Here is an 18,183-nt window from a genome sequence, read left to right on the forward strand (position 1 = left end):
GCTTGTTTCCTATTCTATGCATTTTAAGCACTTATCTTTAATATTTCCTTGTCTATTTTCTTTACATTTATTGTGTTCTTCATCAAACTCCTTAAGATGGATGTTTTGTCTTTAATTTCCAGCCTTTCTATTTTCAAATATATACATATATTTAAAATTATAATTAGTACTAACTTTAATAAAGTTAGTACTAACATACTAACTTAACCTTATCCAACCAGATCTACCTGTAATATTTTTATTTCAAAGTAAGATATACACACATACACACACACACACACAGAAATGCTGTGCAGCTGTAAAAAATGATGTATTTATGTGAAAATAGATCCATTTTATGATGGATAATAGAACTTTAAAGTTAAGAATAAAACAGTGCAGTTTAGCATGAATTATTCCTACTGTTTGTAAGAACAGGCAGGTGGAGGTGGTGGCTTCTTTTTAAATAGAGGACATTTTCAGTCTCATAACCACTTGTTTCTCATTCAACATTGTAAATAGGTAATTAGCAGTTAAAAAGTCAAGAAAATCAAAACTTTTTTCTATATATTCTGATTTACCTATAGCAACATAAGAAAAATAAGAAAAATGTTTAATAAGCATGAATGACTAAATGAAGGAATATGGAAAAAAAGAAGTATCAACAGAAAGGCTTATAACAATTTCAACATGTTTTTTTATTTGCTCACTTAACATTCCAAACAAAATGACATTTTACACTATTGCTTTTACTTAAGAAGTCAACTGCCTTATCCAAAGTAGACAAAAATCCCAATTCCTTTAAGTGTCCAAGTGGTACTTTTCCCCCAGAGAAAGCTACTTGAATACTTTAACAGAAACACAGAATCATCCTATAATAGTAAGGTAGTAGTTGGGTCTTACCTGTACTACATTTAAAACTTTTCTCATCAAAAACTGAATACAGAAAAAAACCCCAAACACCTCCACTCATGATTCCTCTCAGATTTTTAACAATTCCACTAATCTTTATTAAAAATTGCTTTTGTAGAGAGGTGTATAAATATGAAAATGGAAAGTAAGCCTCCCCACACCTGTTCATGGAGAAGTAGGGTAGACCATTTATCCTGAGAAAACAGCTGCTGGTCCCCATTATTTCAAGAAAGACAATAAACATTATGGCCCTCCAAGTCAAACCTCCTATCTTCTGTGTCATGATCATGTGTAACCTTTTCTGTTCTAGCTGCAAGCATCTATTTTTCATACTCATGTGATGCTTCTCCTTTGAGCAAATCTTTGATGAACTTGTATTTCACTGAAGGTTCTCAAAGGGGAGAAAGAGTGCATGAGCAATTATAATACTGGAACAAAAGTGAAGAGTACATATATTTTCACGTAGAAAAAATACATACAAATCCAAGTAGCTCCTAAAAATACGAATCAGATGGGAATTTTTAAGAAAAAGATTGTTTTCTGAACTGTAAATGGTGCCAGTAAGACACTGATTTTTATATCTAGCTACATCACCACATTTATGTACAAAGAGAGGTTGGTATAGGTTCACTGATACCCCCTGATTTCTCCCATTTCTTTAAAGATTGTCTTTCAGACCCTATTAAAACCATGACTATTAATTTTTTAGACTAATTCCTGTCACTGACACACTCTCTTCAATCTGGCACATACAAAAATTCATTTCAACATTTATTTATTTTTTTGATGCTAAAACTAACATAATTTTTTGGCTATTTCAATGCCACAATATTCTATCACTACTTTGGCATTTTACTAATCATTATAGAAATAGGTAAGATTCTAAATATGGATTTTAAGACTACATAAAATTCCAACTACATATGTCAAAAGGGAAAGTAGGAAGGTAGACGCAATTATATTTCTGTTTTCATGTATATCACTATCAAGAGTCTGAAGGCCCATGTTGCATTCTAATTTACAACTGACATTGGTGACATTTTGCTTGGCTTCTAGACTCAAACCTAGAATTTAATAGTGGCTTTTAGATCAATTTGCTGTAAAACTATCTGAAATGGATGCAGACTATTTTAAGCAAAAATAGAATGATACTTATAACGTACATATGGAGGTGGATTTAAAGAACACATTATTGAGCAAACTTTATACCGACATTTTCTTAACATCATCATAGTTTTTCTTCCTAGAAGGGAAAAAACTTAATTACTTAAAATTTTCCCCTTCCATACTTAAAGCATTCTGAAGTATACTGACAAAGGTTTAAATCAGTTCAAGTTCTCTGCTGTTGGAGGATCAAAATACAAAGATAAGCACTTTCAGCACAAACATCAAAAGATGAACAGAATTGCTTTCCATGTAATAGTTAATACCTTAATACAATGAACTTGTCAGGATTTTGCGATATATCATACAGCCGGACAATAAAGCATGAAAATATTTTTTAAAAATTAAGTGAAGACATTCCCAAAGTTGAGATGTCCCCTACAAGAAACCAATTTTTAAATTCCTGTAATACTGAAAAGCTAAATTGCCACTATTGTAATAAAAGGAACTAAAATTTTAAAATAATTTTATCTTATTGAGAAACTAATTTTAACGCATGCACTTTAAATGTATGTGCTATACAACACTGCATCTTATTTTCCAATTGGATATGTCTTACCACTCTTCTCTTTAACAAGTTTGAAAGAGAAAGGTCAACAGACATGAGCAAATACTTAAAAAGTCTCAAGTCTTGCTCTATTATATACGAGCCAGTTCTTAAACACTTGATATACACCCACATTAAAAGGTGTGCTAAATATCATCATGTTTTAGATGAAATTATGTCTTCAAAAGGTTGGTTTCTGTAGGATTTAAGGAGAACTTAAACTTTCCTGCTTTAAACTTTAGTTTTGCTATCAGTACAAATGTGTAAAACACACCAAGAAGAAATCATTCCCATAAGAATCTCATCACTATATAATCCTTGACAGCACTTGCTGCCCTCCTGAGATTTTAGGAGAATAACTATATAAAATGCACAGTCATCATGTCGTCTTCAAGCTATTTTAGTATCCCACAAACCGTTACCATAAAGTTCATACATCGTTATCTAAAAACACCATGGAGTCAAAGAGAAGCAAGAGTTAACAGTAAGTCAAATAAACTAATGATGTTTAACTGAGATTTTTTTTAAACTTAAACTTTCTTAAGTTTCAAAGACAGTTTTATTTAAATAAAAACTGTCTTTTATAATCTTTTTGTCTTTTACATAATCAAGATTTTCTTGGCAAATACATCTCTTTTCATAAACATACATAGGTGGAGAAGTTTCATACACAAGTAAAGCAGTTTCATAAACATACATAGCTAGAGAAGAAAACATTAAGGTTCTTTTCTACAACTGATAAAAAGCAAATACTGAAGATGAGAAAATGCCTTTAAGCTTTCAAATAACACTGTGGCATTTTAAAGTGTGTTATTTAAAAACAAAAAAGCTAGTCACCAATACTGTCATTCTCTCATCAGTTATGCTCAATAATCACAGAAACCCAAAAGGAGGCCATAATTCTTTATTCTCTCTGCCGTATCTCTACTCTGTTTGCTACTAATGAAGCAACATTATGACATGTAATTAAGATGCAAACAAAGAAAATCATAAAGAAACACTCTTCCTGTTAATTACCCTAGAAATAAAAATCAGACAAAATTAAAAACAGCCATTTCCAAACTAAAAACCAAAAAAAAAAAAACCTTAAAGAGCTTTGAAAAAAGATACCAACTTGATCCCACAACACATAAAAATGAAAATTGATTTTACACATTTTAATCAACCAATTTAATACAAATACCTGATTTATACTTTTACACCAACGGGCTAAGTCCCAAGTTCCAAACTGTAGCTCGCATGACTCTACAGAGGGGATCTTTGGAAGGATAAGGTACCTTTGGAGAACAGTGTATAAACAACTGTAAACATACACTGATTGTCCACTAGCTTTCTTAAATAGAATTTCTGAAATATTTTTGTAGGAAATTATATATAAGAGTGTAAGTAATTGAGCAGATAATTCCTATTACAACATATAAATTCTGTTGAATGTGCAAAATGTGGTAGAAATAGAAGATACAGTGGATGATTTATACTTTTAAAGTAAGTGCTACATTACAATCCAGTAAAAGTCCTTTAATCTTTTCATGAAACTTCTCTCTATACAAGTTGAAATACATAATGCTTTCTGGTTCTTCTTCAAACCAAAACTTGTCAAATTCATAGACAAGATAACCTACAGTTAAAGAAAAACAAAATATTTAGTCCTCAATGTTGGAATCACATTCAAACCATCTCATTTTTACAAAGTATATAACCATCTTTTAAATTCCATATTAGAATACTATAATCAAAAGTAATCTCAAAACTATTAGAGGCCTGAGGGACTAAATAAGAAATGTTTCTGTATGTTCAAAATGAACAGCAATTTCAATAAACGATTTAGTGTGCATTTACTATTGGTCTCAAAAATCAACAACGTCCCTCAAGCTTAAAAGATGCAGGACTTTCAGCCGGGAGCAGTGACTCATGCCTGAACTCTCAGCACTTTCAGAGGCTGAGGTGGGCAGATCGCTTGAGGCCAGGACTTAAGAGACCAGCCTGGACAATATGGCGAAACCCCGTATCTGGAAAAAGTACACAAATTAGCCAGGCATGATGGGATGCGCCTGTTGTCCCAGCTACTTGGGAGGCTGAGGTGAAGGGATCACTTGAGCCCAGGAGGTCAGGGCTTCAGTAAGCCATGATTGCATCACTGCACTCCAGCTTGGGTGACAGAGTGAGACCCTATCTCGAAAAAAAAAAAAAAAAAAGACATAGTACTTTCAAGAGATACCTTGAGAAGTTTCCCGAGAAACCTCTGAAGCACAAAAATGCAAGTAATAAGAAAATGTTGGATAAGGCTAAAGTGTAGGAAAGCTATTTCCTACTTAATTCTTGATTTCTAAATCTAAGAGTTATTTCTACTTTTTATTCAATGAGCTATCAGCATCTTCTCTTTAAAAAAAAAAAAAAAATCCACTCTAAATCAGCTTAATATTTTTGGCTTTCAATATCGTCATTATGGTAGCCAAATTAACCCCCAAAATGTTAAAGGTATTTCATGAAACTGAACTTGTTTATATACACACACACACACACATATGTAAACTTAAACGTGAATTTAAAACTACCCAGCATCAAAATATCTATCAACAAGTACATAAACAATGTGTAGCATATAATGGAATATTGCTCAGCAATAAAAATAAATGAGCTAATTTGTCAATTTAAAAAAGTAACAAGTAAAAAAAGCTATTAATACACATAACAAATTATGCAGAAAGAAACCAGACCAAAATGAGTAAAAACTGCATGATTTCACTTAAATACAATTCTAGAAAATAAATGCAAACTCCTCTATAGTGACCAAAAAAAAAAGTGGTACCTAGGATGGTAGGGGGAGGGGTAAGAGGCATGGATTACCAAGGAGCACATAAAAACTTTCAGAGGTGGTGATTATATTCACCATTTGGATCATGGAGATGGTTTCACAGGTGTATACATATGTAAAACTTATCAAATCATACATATTTAAATATGTGCAGTTTATCATATGTTATATAATATGTGCAGTTTACCATATACTTTAATAAAGCTGTTAAAAAGTAAAACAAAAAATAAAAAATAAAACCACCCCAGTCCTACTTTGTATGTAATCAAATGTATTTATTGAATTATTTTTTCAAATATTTCTACAGTGCTCACTAAATGCTCATATACTGTCAGAGCAGCCCTAGGATGCAAGTACTATGTTGTTATTCCCACTCTACCAAAAGGAAACAGAGGTGCAGAGAAGTTAAATGATGTGCCCCAAATCACACAGTTTGTAAGTGGTCTCTGTTGCAAAAGCCAATGACTTTACACAAAAGGGTGGCTAGACTATCATGATTGCCTACTATGAAAAAAATGGAAATCCTATTTTAATAATATTGGTCATAAAGCAAACATTAATGGTTAAAATCATCATATTCCAACACTGAAATATCATTTCATAAGAAGGCCAGTTTAAGAAAGATTTTTGGATTATTCTCAATATATGATAAAACAGATTTTTGTCAACCATGATATACAAGTAGTATCAAGAAATGAAGCCTCTGAAGAAATACCATCTGCTATCTCTATCCGCCATACACTGTTAGGGATGTACAATAAATACATTTAGAGATTAATGTTCTGCATAGTATGATAACGGAGATAGCCATCCAAATTTCATGGCCATACCATTTGTTTCGGTATATCTGGTTATTATGTTTTAGATATTTACCATTCTTACGTCCTTTAAATTGCTTTTTCATTACTGTCAGTAATATGGCCCATTCAAATGACTACATGGGCCTGGAACAAAATGCTCAAGTTAAAGCACTAGGAACTTCATGCTTCAGAGTGAGGCTGTTGACCTATAATATAAATCAGTGTCAGAGAAAGACTAACTTGAAGAACGGAGACTATAATAGCTAAAGTGATTTAATGTGACATCAGGAAACCACAGGAAAAAATACTGAAATTCTAGGAAACTGGCAGGGCCATCCTTGGCATAAGACCCCCAAAGCTTTGCAAAAGGTGATGGAACAGAGCTGTTTTCCATGATGCACATATTTTGTCCTTTTGAGTCCAGATGTTTGGAACACTTAGACTCTGTAGAAATTGCCATATGAAATGTCTAAACCTGAAATTCCCTGCATGTATTTACTGCAGAGGTTAAGGATAAGAAAACCATAGGAAGGGGGATTAACTGTAAACTGGCATCTCACTGGGGTGATGAAAATGTTCTAAAAGTGGATGATGATGATGGCTACCCAATTTAGCTCATTAAAATCCATTTAAGTGTAATTTTAAAATGGGTAAATTCTATGGTATATAAATTATACCTCAATAAAGTTGTTATTGAGGCATAACTTTCTTGTTATATAAATTTGAGGTGTTACTATTTGTTTTTTTTTTTTTGGAACCACCAAACCAGAAGTCCAGCTAAAATTGTGGCCCTACAAAACTAGAATGGAGACATCCTAGACAGGAATATACAGAAGACAGAGGTCCCCAAATCCTAAGCCCTCCTGCTGGACTAGTGGTCAGTAACTTTCCACAATCATGGCAGATACCTGCTCACAGTTTGGACGTACAGGATGACAATGGAGCTAAAAAGCTAACCTACCAATGTTTCCAGTCCTTCCTACACAGGACGCATTAAAACAAAGGCAGAGAGATCAAAGGCAAAGGGGGAGATGAAGGCAGATCGTAGGGAAACAAAAAATGTGGAAACTAATCTCTTAACTGTTCTTCCTTCTGGAGAGAAACTATGACCTTGGAACTAATTTGTGCAAACCAATTGATCCCACTCCTCTAACAAAAAAAGTATACACATTCAAAAGACAATATTTCAAATTATTATTCTAGTTAGAATACGTTCCTCCTAAGAAGAAAAGCAGAACCTTAAGATGTGAAACTTCCAATGGTAACGGGTATGAAAATCAAGTTTTTGGGAAACTTCTGCTTAAAAGGTACATAGGTATATGTGTATGTGCATTTTAATGTCTCAAAATAATTGAAAACCATAAGCTTCACTGTTTCCAGGATGATCTATATAGCTCGATAGATTGAGCTGACAGGAGGCAACTGAAAGGGTTCTACAATGACTTTTCTACCTCAGATATTACACTTTAATGTCCTTCCTATAGAGGAGCCAGCCGAGATGGTGTGAGGGTGCTGGAGAGCAACAGTTCCCACAGATCCTCAAGTTCCCTGGTCTTTAGGGGAAAACTACTACACAGAGGTCATTTTGCACCGCTTTCTAACCTACCACCTTCCTGTATATATTGAGATACGGGAAACTGCTTAATTGTTTAGGGAGTTTTTAAATTGCTTTTATATTTATGTTCAATAGGTAGCTAATGAACAAGGGATATATTTCATTAAAAAAAAAAATAGAGGCAAGTTAGCAAAGTCCCAGCAACAACACTTTGGAATGCTAAAGGAAAGCATCTCATGCCTGCCAGAAATCTTCAGTACACTTGGGTAGAATCATCAATGCTGTCCTTAGGGACCTGAAACCTGTCCCTCCATTTAAAGACATGCTGCATTGGCTCCTACGTTGTGTAAGCATGCCCATATGATTCTTTATCCTTATCCATTAAGGGAGAAAAAGGATCTGGACATACAGTGCTGGGGTTAAAGTAGAGGTTGGGCTGAAGATATATATTTTGGCATTTAATGCACATTTGGCATTTCAAGCAAGGGACCAGATGGTATCACTTAGGAAAAGTATGCGGGCTAAAGAGAGGAGTGGGCACAGGCTGGGCCCTGAGGTGCTCCTACATCTAGTAAGGTAGTGGATGTCTACAGGAATTCCTGTGGTGCAGGAGAAAAGCCAGGAGAATGTGGCATCAGAAAAGTCACGATAATGTTTCCAGAAGAAACGTGTGGTCATTTATGCCCAGTGCCACTAAAAGGAACAAATAACATGAAGAAAAAACATGGCAATGGTATTAGGCAGCAAAAAATCTTGGTGTTTGAGAAAAATCAGTGTGAGCAGTCATGGAGAGAAAAACTAAATTGGAATTAGATAAAAACTGGAGATGAAGAAATGAAAAACAGCAATTATTGAAAAAGTTTCCTGAAGAAAGGGAGCAGAGAAATGAAGTAGTATCTGGAGGTGGACACTGCATTAGGGGGAAATTTTGATTCTGAAGATGACAGCTCCTCACTGAAATCAGTGACTTTGTCTTCTCTGCTATATCCCCAGGGCGTAGAACAACACCTAACACACAGTAAACGAATAAACTTCCCCGAGAAGAGCACGTCTAAACTGAGATTTGGAAGATGAGAAGGCATCACTTGGAAAGAACAGAGGGAGCTGGAATAGTGTTCAGGCCAAGTGAATGTCACTTGCAAAGGCACAGAGTCAAGAGAGAGCATAATATATCTGAGCAACTAAAAAGAAGACTGGGATGCCTCCACTATAGAGTTTGTAGGGGTGCGAGGGGGGCTGGTATATGGCAAAAGATGAGTCTGGAGAGGTTACCAAGGTTCAGATTATGCAGGGCCTTATAATGCGAATCCTTCGAAGAATTTTTGGCAGTGGAGTAAAATGATGAGATTTTCATTTTAAATAACTATACTTTCAACGTGGAGAAGAAATAGAAGAGTGTTACCATAAACAGACTGCCAAAGGCTATTACAGTAACCTAGTAACAAAGGCCTGATATTGTACAGTTACAATGGGGACGGAAAGAAACAGACACATGCAAGAGAAACTTAAGATGCAGACAAAACTGGAATTAGGGTGTAAGTAAAGGCAGGAAAGGTTCTGCGAAAGAGACATGGATGATATTTTCAACAATGGAGATAAAGAAATTATGATTTGGTCACCTATTATCTAAGTAGTTTCTTATATGCTACCAACATGCAAATGACATTCTAAAGACAGAAAAAGATCAAGAAAAGTAGTATGTGAAGAAAAACTAGACTTGAGTTCTTTGCTTCTGAACAATAGCTTCAGAAGATGGATTCATTCAATTAAACCTTCAGTATTCAAATATTATCACTAAAAGTGAATGGAACAGAGAAGTAAAGACAGCTTTAGGAACAGTTACTTAGTATCTCTGACCTACCACAAGAAAATCTGGCCTTGAAATTCAAGGCAGGGGGAGGTGAAAAGTTCCTCTAAATTAAATTTCCTTCCAAAAATAATAAAATAATCTGCAAATGGTCTGTCCTGTCCTTAACAGCATTCATTAACCAGCATCCAAGAGGGAAAATATATTTTGTAGTTAGCTGGAAAATGAATGCTTAAAGAAAAATTACATGAATCTTAGATGTGTCTACATGTGAAATACTGCCTTTCATAATCAGCAAATATAAAAACTGAAGTACAGAGTACTCTTGGGGACTCATCTTCCACTATTTTCTTGTTTTTCAAAGACCCTAAGTAATAAAATGATAAACACAAGTTATATACTTCATAGAGGCAACAGATTAAAATATATATTATACATTCCTAGCAGTTTAAGAATTATCTTAGATCTAGTTTTAACTCATTTTAATACTCACAATAAAACTGATGAAAGTGTTCCATTGTTGGTATACCAGGAACAAAGTTATAGAGATGAAACTTCAAAGCTTCACTCTTCAGTAAGCTATAAGCCATCTCTGTAAGATTGATTCCAACTATTGCATAAGAATACCTATGTCAGAAACATTACCAGTTACACCAGCTAGCCGAATAATTCATAAAATAAATTAAAATTACGTTAGGAATTAGTAGAAAATGACTTCAGGTTTAACACAGTATTGCTTTTATGATAATCTCTACATGGTAAGAAAAATATACTAGAAAGAATTTAACATTTTTGCTTTTTAAAGCCTGTATATTTTTCGGGATATAATCTAAGGAATAAAAATAAAGCTCTGTTCACATGATATCTAAAACTAAAATTCTTAAATAAAAAAGGGGTCAGGGGACTACAGACACCAAATCTCACTGATTCCTAAAATACACTGGATAATCCGACATTTTCTTCTCCATTATCAGGGTACTTATTTTTATGATCTAACATTGTTACTATGCTTTTTCAAAGATTAGATACTATCAGAATATTTTAAAAAATAACGGTAAGGCTAATAAAACTACCTCAGTTTGCATTTCACTTTATAATTTTCAAAGCTATTTCCCATTTTCCTATTATTTTTCCAAACTATTTCCTCTGCCTGTCTTCAAATCTATTTCTCAAAAAGATTTTATAAGGGCCCTTATCTCCATTGTATAGATAAACTATATCTTGTGATAAAAATATATTGAAATACATACAAAATTGGTTTACAATCACATTTATCCTTAAAAACAATGTATCATGTAATATTCTTTATAACGTTCTTATTAAATACTTCATTTTAAGAAATACCTTGATATACTTTCAAATTCATTAATCATCTAAGCATTATAAATGTGAGAGATTACAGCTTCTTTAATATACCCAGCTTACCCTAGTTTTGGATGATTTGAACGGGAAAGAATCTGATGAGCTTCACTAGTGTAATTTTCACTGAAATACCTAAAAAGTTTAAGAAAAATAATCAAAGGAATGTACGCCATTCAAATATAAGATATCCAGAACGAATTTAAAAAGCTACTGTCAAAATGATAGTCCTGGTATTGCCATGAGTATCCTGACATCTGTCTCAAATCACTTCAGTGATTCACAAATGCTTCTCAGTCAAAATTTCCTAGCTATCAGGCCTATGTAGTACAGAATATAGGTCGTTGACAAGACTGTAAAGTACTTTAATAAACAGATAATATAAAAAGAGACTACCTTAAAAAAAAAACTGAATTATTTTTGTTTCTTTGCTGGTTCTAGTTCTATAGAAGAGTCAATATGTACCTGTTAGGACACTCTTCCTTTCACCTAGGTTCGTTCCTTCCACTACAATTTAAGTCTGTGTTGTTTAGTGCCATTTTCAGTGCAATCAGAAGGGAATCAACAATCTTTTGCTTCATCAATCATCTAACTAAAATACTAGCTATAAAACAGAAGTATTAGTAGTACAAGAGAGATGGATATGGAACTATCTATTTGTAGGCACATACATCCTTTTGGCCTATACCAAATCTATTTAACCTTAGGATCACCTCTAAATGATAGACACACACACACAATGCTCATATGAAGATAAAAATAAAAAATAAATGTCCATGGTTTTACATTTTAGGGGACAAAATCATTGACATTTTCATAAAGCATAGAAATTTCTAATTAACTCTTCCCTCTTTATTCTTCTACAGAGTATTAATATAAACTTCCTTATTTCTTCACTGGCTCTAATTTTCAACCCATTACACCAGGGGCTGTTAACTTAGAAGTCCATGAATTAATGATAATTTATGAATGAAAGGGAATCCAGGAACCATCTTACATTATGGACAACTTTTTCTGTGTATATGTTTCCCAGGGAGAGAGTATACAAAGCTTTCATCAGATTCCCTAAGGGATCTGTAAACACCAAAACAGTTTCAAAAGTCTTGCTTAATGCAATGCTTTCCTAAGTACTCTAATTTTTCTACTTTATCCTTAGATTGACTCTAAAATGCCTTCAGTTGACTATATTTCATTTTTGTAATAATTCAGCATTGCATTAATAGTCAAACTACTCTTAAAATATTCAATCTGTAATATAGAACAACTTTTAATTTCCTTCCTGAATTTAGTTAACCTGTCTTAACAGTATCAAATGGTGAAAAATAAACATATATACACAATAAGAAAAACCATCAAAATTAACCTAATTTAGCCAATTTCAGGATTTTTTCACCGTAAGAATTATCCAAACTTTAATAGCCTAGCCTTCCCATTCTAGACATTTCATAGTCTATAAATCACAATTTCATGGACAGACCCAAACACTACAATTTGTACATTTGCATATCCTTATGGGAGGAAATTAATCTTCCAGGCCATCTTCTAGAATAGTTTTGGCTATCAATTGTGACTTGAGTTACATATTTGGGGTTTCATACATGTAGCTAATCATAAGTATTAAAGAAGATAAAGGAGAAAAAGTTCATATGGTAGTCTATACAAAGTCAGGAATGCAGGTAGGTAAGTTGTCACAGGTGGTGAAGAATATATGTAAAGAGTAAAGAGACTTTATTATCACCTTACCTGGTTATATTTGCCAAAATAGAATCAGGGAGCCCAGAGAGAAAAAGCAAGTGAATAAAGGCAGTAGGAGGATACATAATTCTTTAAGAAGTATCAGAATGGAGATCAGAAAGAAAAAGGAGAGGAAAGCATTGGTAAGTAAAGAAATCACAAACACAAGTATATTTCCACCAATGTCTTTTTTTTTTTTTTTTTTTTAAAGACAGGGTCTTGCTCTGTCACTCAGACTGGAGGTGGCACAATCATGACCCACTGTAAACTTGAATTCCTGGGCTCAGGCAGTCCTTCTGCCTCAGCCTCCCAAGTGGCTGGACTACAGGCAAATGCCACCATGCCTGGCTAATTATTTTTGTAGAGACAGGGTCTCACTATATTGCTCAGATTGGTCTCAAACTTCCGGCCTCAAGTGATCCTCTGGCCTCTGCCTCCCAAAGTGCTAGGATTACAGGCCTGAGCCATGTGCCTGGCCTCCAATATCTTCATATTGTTGCCAACACATTAGCAAATACTCCCAGCACTGCAGTTATTAAAATTCAGAGATAGTATGAATCAACTAGATCACTTCTTATTAGAAGTAACTAGATCAGAGATTACATGTAATTTCATTTAGGGAAGAAAAAAAAGTTCACTTTCACTTACACAAGATTGATTAATCCAAGTATGCCCATGCCTCGGAAGTCTGTCTTGGGATCATCACCCTGGAAACCAATTTCAGCCCACTGCTTGGAGATTCTAGCATTTAACTTCTTCGTGGGCATTAGAAGATTCCAAAGCTGTACAAACATATTTCCATTATTAAGACATTTTCTTTCTCATAGCTTATAACTAGTAATTTAATGCTATCAAATAACTTTTGTAGAAAAATCATAGGTTAAGCAAAGACTTTAGAACATTTTTCAATTATCCTAAAACATGCAGCACATTTATTCCCATTAAAAAGACTAGTATAAAGAACAGATTTTGAAAACAAATAATACACAAAAATATAAAACAATGAGACGTCTTTATTTACTAATTAATACAGATATGCCCAGAACTGGTAAACTGCTTGCTTGAGAAGAACACAGTATTTTAGGAACTTAGCCCTTGCTTCAGATACCATATAGTTAAATAGGCTCTATTATAATGGTAGGTTAATAGTGCTTAATCAGAATGAAAATAGGTCTAAGACAGAAGAGGATGAAGAAATGATACTGATAGCATTCCAACTTGTTTTACAGATTTTCAGTTTAAAAAAATATGATTTGGTTTTAAATAAATATCTTTAAGGATGAGGATTTAAGAACAACTATCAAGCCGGGTGCGGTGGCTCACGCCTGTAATCCTAGCACTTTGGGAGGCCAAGGTGGGCGGATCACGAGGTCAGGAGATCAAGACCATCCTGGCTAACATGGTGAAATCCTATCTCTACTAAAAATACAAACAATTAGCCAGGCGTGGTGGCGGGCAGCTGTAGTCCCAGCTACTCAGGAGGCTGAGGCAGGAGAATGGCGTGAACCTGGGAGGCGGAGCTTGCAGTGAGCCAAGATCGCACCACTGCACTCCAGCCTGGGTGACAGAGACTCCATCTCAAAAACAACAACAACAACAACAAAAACAGCTATCAAATATTACATACCAACAAACTAATCAATGCAAAATAAAGAAAATTTATTGTTTAAATTCAATACAAGCCATCAAATGAAAGACACAGAAGTTGACTAAAAAAGGTCTGTGAAAATTTGCAAAACAGAAATACTTGCATTTTTTCCCATTTCATTACCATTTCAGGCATTGTTGAATAAGGACCCCTAATGAAAGGAGTATTCTGTTACCTAAAATAAAATGTGAAGACTTGTGACCATGTTTTAAACCAGGGTCAAGACTGGCTCTGAAGCTAAATCTAAGCATTAGATTAGGTTTACCTGGTCACTACTTTTATTACCAACACGTGTGACTTGCTTACATTAACCTCTCTCCATGAATTCTGCAAGGAGTTTGATCATGCCAATGATAAGGTCTCAGTGATGTGGTGAGAGCCACAGTATAGAACCACTAGTATTAAAAATTTAATATGCATGAATATTGTATTTGTGGGTTCCATTCCTGGAGATTGTAATTTTTGTAAGTCTAAGGTGGAACTTTGGAATCTACATACTGAACACTAGTTAACTCCAGTAAAGGTGGTCCTTGGACTATACTTAAAGCAAGACGGATTACACAGCTCTTTACCCTGCTGAGTATGTGTAGTGTAGAACTGCTGAATATGTGTAGTGTAGACTGCTGAGTATGTGTAGTGTAGAACTGAATTTCACCATGAAGCATCAAGGTAAAATTCCTTGGACTAGAGGGCTAGGACTTGTACTTTTTTCCCTCAAAAGGAACGGTATTGTGTAGCAAGGGCCTAACATGAAGGGAATAACGATGACAATGGGGACAGAAATAGCAGTTAATCCTCAATAAGTGCCAGGTACTATTTTAAACACTTTAAATATAAAAACTCATCCATACAATAATCCTTTGAGATACATATTTGTATTATCCTCATTTAACAAAATACACTTTTCCTGAAAAGCAAAAAAATCCTTTATTGTTTTTAAACTTGTATTGCTTAGTGTTACTTAGATAGTATCAATGTTTGTTTCCACAGAACTCCTAATTCCAAGTGCAATGTGCTACTTTCTTTAACCATTTTCAAATAAAATTGGAATAGGTGTAGAGGATGGGCAGGAGATTCAGCTGTGTTCCAGTCCCTATCATTCTAGGACTAAAGCAAATCGCTTCATCTCCCTGGTCCTTAGAATCTTCATCCTTCAAACAAAGAGACTAGTCTAGATGATCTGTAAAGCTTACTCTAGGGCTATTACTCTTTAATTTTGGCACCTCATTGGCTTTATGCATTTAGACTTTAGAAATAAGAAATAGAAAAACTCTAAGTAAATAATTTTTACTTTCATAAAGTTTAAATCTTTTGTGGCATAACTTGGCAATTAACATTCTGTAAGTCCCAAAAGATTGGACATAATAATCTGAAAAGGGATACACATGTTTTCAATTTGTAAGTAGCTAAAAAAATGCGTGACTTACATGAGCAGTTTGTATAAAAAGTAGGAGAAAAATCTGAAACTTGTAGACATATACTTTTTGGTTGAAAAGATCTCTATAGGTTTTTATTTCAGAATTAAAAACATTAAAATAAAATTTATTTGAATATATTTATTCATAAAAACATATTCATTATATATTTATAATAATGCTTATCAGAAAATTATAGAAATCGCTAACTAAAAATCTTTCCATATCAATGAAATCCAGCATAATAAAATTCTCTAAGGGTAAAGAAACCATATAAGCCTAGCCATATAAGCCTCTAGAATTTGCACAGACTTTACTTAGCTGAAGCCTGATTTATTTTTCTAGTGTTCAACAACTCCACATAAAGAAAACAGAAATTTACCTTCATGAGTAGCTCTTCATGTTGTAGGTTATCAGAATCATATGGCCTTTTCCTCACACTTTCTACATCCAAATAGAGCTGTTTATAACCAGTTATCTGAAGTAAGCACATCTTCATGCAGATTTTAAAACTAAAAATAATAAAATTATTTTTAAAAAGCATACCTTCTTATCACAATAAAGTCTTTCATAGCTTGGGGTTCGTAAATCTATTTAGAAAGCATTTCCTGGCTTTCAGTTTAACATAAGACCTACCAAAGGCCTCCTTAAACACAAAACATTATGCAAAGTATTATATAGGATACAAGGCCTAGAAAGAGGGCAAGATATGGTAGGAATGGCAAACTTCACAATTGTAAGGATTTGTGAAGGCTTTTCTCTTCATGTTTTCTCTGGGCAATCCTATACATTCCTAAATCCTTATTGCCAGATACCACCAGTAGACTTAATTTTCCAAGTATATATAAAACAAATAGCTCCACAACAGTTTATCTCAGCTCTAAATACAACTGCTTCTCTTCCCTACACAAACATGCTTCTTCTTTAGTCTCTAGATCTATTAATGACATCGCTACCCATTAGTTCCCCAAACTACAACACTCCAAGTTCTGACCTGCCTCTCTCCATCACAATGTGTCCAAAGATCCCCATACCCTAATCCTTTCTAGCTCTGAACAAAGCAATCCTCATAGCACTCTTTCTCCTACTGTATTTATGCCTTTGTCATTTCTTGCCTGAATGACTCAAGTTTCCTCGTTTACTCCTTCTGCCAGCCTCCCACATCATCAAATCTACTCTCCATCTTCCTAAAATACATATCTAAAACTGTAGCTTGTTTGCTTAAAAACCAGAGGACAACATCTACATCCTTCAGTATGGCATACAAGACTCTGTGATGTATCAATCTAGCATTTCACTCATTTCTCCAGCCACTACTCTGATCATATTCAATGATCCAGCTACAAATAACTCCCTATCATTCCAGATACAAAAGTATTAATAGTTCTATGTCTCTGTGCCTTGCTGGCACTGCTCCCCTACCCACTCATGAAGGTCCAGCGTAAATGCCACCTCTTAGGTGGAACTATCCTCACAGTTCCCTCCTAGACCCTTCCTCGTCTCAGCTGAAATAAATTGTTCCTTCCTCTATATTCACATAGAAAATGCTGAATGAAGGAAAAAATATGAAATACTATGTCAACATACCAGTGCTGGGAACACAGAAATGGGATAAGTCCTCTTCTTATGGAACTTAGAATTTACAGGGGGAAGGACAAGAGTTAATCAATGACTATAGTACAATGGGTTACATGCTATGATAGAACTATGAGACGCCACAGCAATGCATCTAACTCAGAATGGAGGAGCCTGGGAGGATTTTACTAGAGGATATAGGAACTGTATTTCAAAAGACATAGTAGCCAAAGTTATTAACCTTGGGAAAGTCATGGTAAGACACCTTGAAGAAGGCAGATGATATACTGGCATTAGTTCTGGATTGGAAACCAAGAGATACAGGTTCTAGTACTGATTCTATCACTGCCCTCTCTGGATCTCGACTGCTCCTCTTGTGAAGTGAGAGCACTGAATCAGATGATCTCCACAAACCCTTCAGCTCTAGAGTGTTACAACAGTGTGTGATCTTGATACTTCACAGGCTATGACTGCATAATAAAAAAATAATAATGTACAAAAAGCACACCTGGCATCCTTCTCAGGGTTAATATTCTTTTCCTTCATAATATCGTCTACACATTTGTCCACTTCACTCTGAACAACACGTGTCGCCTTCTGTAAAACCTATTTATGTGAAAGAAAGCCAAATGAGAAAAATTCTTTGTAGCTGAAAAAGACGCAGTTTTGAGGCATTTAATCAACCTTACAAAGTAGATATTGAAAATGCAAAATAAACCCAGTTTGTTGCAACCAGTTTATTTCAAAATTTCTCTAGGGCTAACCTCATATATATATATATAGTTTTATAATAAAAGAACAGCAACATGATGTATCAGAGGAAGGCTTCCTCAACTAAGTCAACAGGTTCTCAGCTGACGAGTTCTTAGCAAA

General features: G+C 34.4%; 1 protein-coding gene across 8 annotated transcripts in view; it reads right to left on the reverse strand.

Moving 5' to 3' along the window:
* Nucleotides 1-656: 656 nt before the first annotated feature.
* The window catches only part of ELMOD2 (ELMO domain containing 2), a 29,713-nt gene continuing 12,186 nt past the window's right edge, over nucleotides 657-18,183 (reverse strand). For 2 of the 8 annotated variants that reach the window (XM_031664252.1, XM_021938813.2), the window contains 8 exons: nucleotides 17,819-17,916; nucleotides 17,323-17,367; nucleotides 16,118-16,247; nucleotides 13,321-13,454; nucleotides 12,682-12,762; nucleotides 11,005-11,073; nucleotides 10,073-10,206; nucleotides 657-4,220 (listed from right to left, as the gene is read on the reverse strand). In XM_031664252.1, coding sequence (XP_031520112.1) covers nucleotides 4,075-4,220; nucleotides 10,073-10,206; nucleotides 11,005-11,073; nucleotides 12,682-12,762; nucleotides 13,321-13,454; nucleotides 16,118-16,247; nucleotides 17,323-17,367; nucleotides 17,819-17,916 — 837 coding nt within the window. In that variant the 3' untranslated portion in view covers nucleotides 657-4,074. Of the gene's footprint in view, nucleotides 4,221-6,290; nucleotides 6,424-10,072; nucleotides 10,207-11,004; nucleotides 11,074-12,681; nucleotides 12,763-13,320; nucleotides 13,455-16,117; nucleotides 16,248-17,322; nucleotides 17,368-17,818; nucleotides 17,917-18,183 lie in introns of all 8 variants that reach the window. The other 6 variants (XR_004182676.1, XR_004182674.1, XR_004182675.1 and 3 more) reach the window with 6 other exon arrangements.

The sequence above is a fragment of the Papio anubis genome, chromosome 3 (assembly GCF_008728515.1).
Source record: "Papio anubis isolate 15944 chromosome 3, Panubis1.0, whole genome shotgun sequence".
Classification (NCBI taxonomy): Eukaryota; Metazoa; Chordata; class Mammalia; order Primates; family Cercopithecidae; genus Papio; species Papio anubis.